The sequence below is a fragment of the Melanaphis sacchari genome, unplaced genomic scaffold, assembly GCF_002803265.2.
Source record: "Melanaphis sacchari strain LSU unplaced genomic scaffold, SCAv2.0 Contig1627_pilon_pilon, whole genome shotgun sequence".
NCBI lineage: Eukaryota > Metazoa > Arthropoda > Insecta > Hemiptera > Aphididae > Melanaphis > Melanaphis sacchari.
In genome coordinates, this window is record NW_020270742.1 from 1 (window position 1) to 6,882 (window position 6,882).

General features: G+C 40.3%; 1 protein-coding gene across 1 annotated transcript; it reads left to right on the forward strand.

The window, feature by feature from the left end:
- Window positions 1–218: 218 nt before the first annotated feature.
- Window positions 219–6,283, forward strand: LOC112592242. Its single transcript, XM_025336253.1, has one exon. The coding sequence runs from the start codon at window positions 968–970 to the stop codon at window positions 6,188–6,190; it is 5,223 nt and encodes a 1,740-aa protein (XP_025192038.1). The 5' UTR covers window positions 219–967; the 3' UTR covers window positions 6,191–6,283.
- The last annotated feature ends 599 nt before the right edge of the window (window positions 6,284–6,882 follow it).

Genomic DNA, 6,882 nt, shown 5'->3' on the forward strand with positions numbered 1-6,882 from the left:
TTGTTGAGCCAAAAGGGCTATATATTTTTTATATCAATACTCGAGCTTTCAGCTCTAATAGCTGTTTTTATACATTATAATCGTGTTATTGAGCCAGAAGGGCCTTTTAACTACCTTTTATTATTTATCTTATACCTATATACTTACATTTTATTCTGTTTAGCCATAAGGGCTACGCAGCTTATAGCATTTATTAATTATTATATTTTTCTATTCATATGATTTATTTGTACAATTTTTATCATATCTGGTTGTGCCGAACCAGCATTTTGGTTAGGAATTTTATTATATTATATACATTTTATATTGTTGGCCCAAAAAGGCCATAGTTATATTATTATATTACATTTTGTTGTTGTGGCTCTAATAGCTACCTCTTTTTATTATATTTTTACTTGTTGGGCCAAAAGGGCCGTAACTTATTTAATATATTATTACTTCATATTTTTATATAAATTTTTTCATTTACCGCAACAGAGTTACCTGCCTTTCCTTAGTTGTTAAGCCATACACACAAACATATATACACACAGACACACACCACCTACACACTAGCACTCACAGGATTTGCTCGGCGAACCTGTCCACTTACTGTTGAGTGCTATACACATATATACACACATACACAGGTCGGTCGGTGTGTGACCGTATATCAGCATATTAATATTTGGTGACCGGGCACGCACACTTATCGTAAGAAGCTCCCGGCCCGTACATTTTGGTGACCTCGACGTGATTTCTTACATAGTATCTATTTGTTTGTGTAGTATTGCGCTTAAATTGCTTTGGTAGTAGCAATAATTTATAGTTATGCATTTGTAGTTTATATATGAATATTTACAACAGTTAAAAATTTATTAGTACACCCTTTATTAGGCGTAAGCACTAAATTATTTAATATCGAATTTATTTTTCTCGAATTGGTTGTTATTATTATTTATTTATTTTTTGTTTCTTCTCAAACAATATGGTGTTAGACTCTAATGAGCAGAAGGCTCTTGCGGATTTAAAGAGGAAAAGAGGCGTAGTGAAGGCATCATTAACGCGCATAGCTAAATTCGTCAACAGCTATGATCCAACTGAGCAGTCAGTTTCGTTGCTAGATTTTAGGCAAGAGGAACTTCCAATCATAAATAGAAAATTTGATTCTATTCAGAGTGAAATTGAGTTGCTGGCTGTTGATGAAGCGGAGGCTGCAGAAGATGAAAGAGACAAATTTGAGACCACTTATTATGAGTTAAGAGCTAAAATTCAGGAATTAGCCAACGCCGAAAAACTGCATAATTCGACTGGGCAAAATACCTCATTTGGAAACACTTCCACAAGACAGCGCATGCAGTTAGCACCCATACCTTTACCTAAGTTTAATGGGGATATACAAGGTTGGTCGTCGTTCTATGATGTATATCGTGCAGTGGTCCATGACGATGATGGTTTTACTTCTGCACAGAAATTTTATTATTTGCGTTCATGTTTGAGTGGGCAAGCTTTAGATTTGGTCCAGTCTATCCCAATAAGTGACGGAAATTATGAGGTCGTATTGGCAAAGCTTAAGCAAAGGTACGATAATAAGAGTCTGGTGGTTCAGTCACATATTCGGTCGATCTTAGAGATGCCTGCTGTTGAAGAGGCGTCGGCTAATGCATTACAAAGGTTGCATTCCAACGTTTCCACACATGTTGCGGCCCTGAGAGCACTCGGGCAACCCGTAGATCACTGGGATGCATGGTTAATCACAATAGTAACAGGTAGATTAGACAAGGGCACCGGACATAGTTGGCAACTTCATTTGAGAAATACTGAGTTACCAGCTTACAAGGATCTAGAAGCATTTTTGGCTAGTCGATGTGTAGCGATGGAAAGCTCGGAGACTGTATGTATAAACAAAATTTCCAATAAAGTTGCCAATACTAATAATGTTAAGACAATGTTTTCTAAGACACATCAGCCTACGAAGAAGGTGTTAATTTCTACTAATAACAAGCCAGTTCGGCCATGTCCATGTTGTTCTGAGAGTCACAGGTTGTTTGCGTGTGAGCAGTTCAAAGCTCTTCCGGTAACAGAACGCTTGGGTATGGCAAGAGCATCTAAGCTATGCTTCAATTGCTTAGGTCCGTTTCATTCTGCTGAAAGTTGCAGATCCACTTATACATGTCAACGGTGCAACCAGAAACACAATACACTTCTTCATTACGAGAAACCACTTACAGTTGGCCAGCTCAATATTACAAATCAAGCTAAAAACGACATTTCTACTACATCAATGCAAGAATCAAGTCATAATGTGGCATGTCCCGCACAAGGAGGAAAAGGTCATGTGTTTCTGTCTACAGCGTCTGTTCTAGCAGTAGATCAGTACGGTGAAGTCAAAAAATGTCGAGCTATATTAGACAATGGATCACAGATGAACTTTGTATCCAAAAACTTCGCTAACTTATTGCAGCTTCCACGCAATAGAACGATACTCCCTATAAGTGGCATTGGAGCAAATCGAACGCAGTCAGTCTCAAGTATATCAGTCAAGGTAAAATCTCGAGTAAAGGAATTTGAAGTTGACTTGGTTTGTCACATACTACCAATAGTGATAGACAGCTTACCAAGCTGTTCAAAACCAAAAGGGGGATGGGAAATCCCGGAAGAACTGGTATCACAACTGGCCGACCCGTTGTTCGACTCAACAGGAAGTGTCGACTTGCTCATTGGTGGCGGAATATTTTACGATTTGATTGAACCAGCGAGGATCAGGTCGCAAAGAGGAGCTGTTTGCTTACAAGACTCGAAGTTTGGGTGGCTCGTTACAGGAGAGGTTGGCACTATCTCGCTTTTGGCTACATGTTCAATTGGAGAAGCCTGCGAAAGCAACCTCAGGATCCTAAGCAACAATGAATCTGAAGCGTATGGAGTTGCATCAAAGTCAAATAAGAAGTGTATTGAAGAACAGAAAGCCCTCAAACATTTTGAACAAACTGCAATGCGAGATCAGACGGGGAGATTCGTTCTGCGATTGCCATTGAAGTCAGATGTGCATACTGTTGGAAGAACTCTAGAAATGGCAACAGCAAGATTTCTCAGTGTTGAACGAAGACTCCAGCGTGAACCGGAACTGCGGCGTCAATACACGCAATTTATGGAAGAGTATTTGAAAATGGGACATATGAAGAAAGTGAGCAAGGAAGAGAACCAGCCAAGTGCCACATTTTATCTCCCACATCATCCAGTGATAAAGTTATCAAGTCTTACAACTAAGTTACGGGTTGTATTTGATGCATCAGCCAAAGGTACTTCAAACTTATCTTTGAACGATGTACTTTTGTGTGGTCCAACTGTTCAAGACGATTTAGTTACGATATTGATGCGATTCCGTAAGCATCAGGTTGTCATAACAGCAGACGTGGAGAAGATGTTCAGGCAAATAAGGGTAGCTGAAGAAGACCAAGACTGGCAAAGGATAGTTTGGAGATCGCAACCAGACAAAGAATTACAGTTATATCGACTTACGACTGTAACTTATGGCACAACTTCAGCCTCATTTATGGCAACTTATTGTCTGGTCTCGCTATCCGAAGAAGCAAAACAAAAACACCCAGAAGCGTCAAAAATCATACGACATGACTTCTATATGGATGATTTAATGACCGGTGCCAGCACAGTTGAGGAGTGCTGCCAGTTACAGAAGCAAATCGACTCAATTCTAGAATCAGCACACTTTCCCTTGCGTAAATGGTGTTCAAATTCAACTGAGGTCTTAGAACGCATTGGAAAATCAAGTGATGACCCATTATTTGCACTACAGATTGGTGAAGATGAAATAATCAAATCATTGGGGCTTAGTTGGAAGCCAGCGTTAGACGCATTTCAATTCATGGTAGAGCAGAAAGCATTTAAGGCTAAGTCGACAAAAAGAACGCTATTATCTGATCTAAATAGAATCTTTGACCCTCTAGGGTTTCTGGCACCCGTACTGGTAAGAGGTAAAATATTCTTGCAGCAGCTGTGGCAGTTGAAAATAGAATGGGACCAACAGCTGCCAGAAGAATTGTCAGAGAGATGGCATACATTTTACCAAGAATTCAATGATCTAAGTCATCTTCCTATCCCGAGAAAGTGTATACCGTACCAGCCTGTAGAAGTTGAAATTCATGGGTTTTGCGATGCATCGGAGGAAGCCTATGGATCTGCAATCTACGTTCGAAGTAAAGATCTGACGGGCTGTTGGCACTCCCGATTACTTTGTGCGAGGACACGCGTCGCACCATTAAAGGGCTCGACAATACCAAGGCTTGAACTGGGAGGAGCATTAACGCTCACCCAGTTGTCGATAAAGGTATCTGAGGCCTTAGAGATGGATGTTAAAAAGTTCTACCTATGGACGGACTCCATGGTAGTACTTGGATGGCTAAATTCACAAACTTGCAGATTAAAAACATTCGTGGCCAACCGGGTAGAAGAGATTCTAGAAACAACGCATCCAGAGCAATGGAGGCATGTCGTAACAAACGAAAATCCAGCGGATATTCTCTCTCGAGGAGCAACGCCGAATAAGCTTCAGAACCTGGACCTATGGTGGCAGGGACCGCGTTGGTTAGCGTCAGAGTCAGATGAGTTTAAGAAATCAATCAGTTTAAACCAGAATCAGGACCTGCCAGAGCAGCGCAAGATTAAGCTAGTATTGTTGGCAGTGAATCCATTAGGCAATCTTTTTCAGCACTATTCCAATTGGCGGCATCTAATATGCGCAGTAGCATGGATTTCGAGGTTCCTAAGATATCTAAAGGCGAAAAAGAGCTTGGAAGAGCCCAAATATCTGACCGTATCTGAGCTGAAATCAGCAGAGACAATAGTGCTAAAGCAGGTGCAGAAAGAGGTGTTTGCAAGAGAAATATTGGAAATGGAAAAGGGTAAAGATGTAGGAAGGTATAGCCAGATAAAAGGGCTCTCACCGTACTTAGATGATGGTTTGATCTTAGTTGGTGGACGATTAGGACACGCTCAAATTCCTGAGCGCCAAAAGCATCCAATAGTTTTGCCTAATGGTCATAGAGTGTCAAAGTTAATTTTTGAAAATAGACATCGGGAACTTCTCCATTGTGGGCCACAGGCACTGCTGGCTGACATAAGACGTACATACTGGCCAATTAAGGGACGGATTACAGCGCGATCAGTCATATCAAAGTGCGTAAGATGTGCTAGGGCAAAGCCACAATTCGTACACCCACTAATGGGACAACTGCCGCACCAAAGAGTCAATGTCTCACCACCATTCGCTGTAACAGGTGTTGACTTTGCAGGGCCATTAATTGTCCGAAGTGGGGTGCGTCGAGTTGTTGGGACGAAGGCATGGATATCATTATTTGTCTGTTTCTCAACTAGAGCTATTCATCTTGAGGTAGTAGAGAATCTATCCAGTGGGGCCTTTGTAGCAGCACTTAAGCGTTTCATGGCACGAAGAGGACGTTGTGTCAAGATATATAGTGACAATGGAACCAATTTCGTGGGTGCCCAGAAAGAGCTCAACATTCCAATTCAACAAAGTATACCTATATTAGCCAAGGAAGGTATTGAATGGCATTTCAACCCGCCCTCTGCCCCACATTTTGGCGGCTTATGGGAAAGTGCAGTCAAAAGTGCTAAATACCATTTAACTCGCATGCTTGGTGAAACTAAGCTCACCATAGGTGAACTTAATACTTTACTCTGCCAAATCGAGGCATGTTTAAACTCGCGACCACTCACACCAATGACCCATGATCCTTCAGAGCCAGAAGCATTGACCCCAGCCCACTTCCTCATTGGCAGGCCTATCACGTTAATGCCTGAAATAGACCTGACGCAGGAAAATCCAGGAGGGATGCGCAGATGGAAATACGTACAACACTTGAGCCAAACGTTTTGGAAAAGATGGCATGCAGAATACTTACCACAAATGCAAGTTCGAGGAAAATGGACAAGCAAAAAGGGACCACTGAAGATTGATGATATTGTTATAATAAAGGAAGATCATGTACCACCCACCAAATGGAAGCTCGGCAGAGTCATTAAAGTCCATCCAGGAATAGATGGAGAAATCCGAGTGGCTACGGTACGAATTGGTTCAGGGACGGAAATGAAAAGGCCAGCAGTTAAATTATGCCGACTCCCAACAGATAGGGACATCAACATAGATGCAGACGAAGAGGACGTTGAAAAATAAATTTTCAACGCGGGGGAGAATGTTGCCGCCGCAACATAGTTATTATTATATATATTGCCGCCACCGACCGATCCACACACACACGCATAAACATATTTTTCTCTATAAATTTTATTTTTATATTTAATTATGTGTTTGTGAATTATTATATAATATGTAGATTACAGTCGGCACATTATCTGTAGCCCCCGCGTCGGCTACGCGATTATTATTTAGCACGGCCGCCGCGAAAATTGTCTTCTGCTGTACGTCGTCGCGCAAAGACCAAACGGCCGTTATTATATTATATCATTTTTTTATTATATTTTGTTGCGCAAATCGCTTATTTTTCTAGTATTTTTTTATTATAATATATTACTTTTCTATTATCAAAACCAACATATACTATTATTATTTTGTGTGCGCGAATCGCCGCTTATTTATATTATATTATTGTGTGCGCGAATCGCCACTTATTTATATTATATTTTTCGTATTTTCTTCTGTGTGTGAGATTATTATAGTCATATTTAGGACCAGCTGGCCAGTCTGCGCTCCACAAATTGTGAGTTTTAATTATTATTTATTTATTTATTTATTTATTTATTATTATATATTATTAAGCATTGTTAACATTTATTTTGTTGAGCCAAAAGGGCTATATATTTTTTATATCAATACTCGAGCTTTCAGCTCTAATAGCTGTTTTTATA

Bases quoted from the DNA above. Each gene is read 5' to 3' on its own strand.
- LOC112592242 (XM_025336253.1), top strand. From the start codon at position 968: ATGGTGTTAGACTCTAATGAGCAGAAGGCTCTTGCGGATTTAAAGAGG.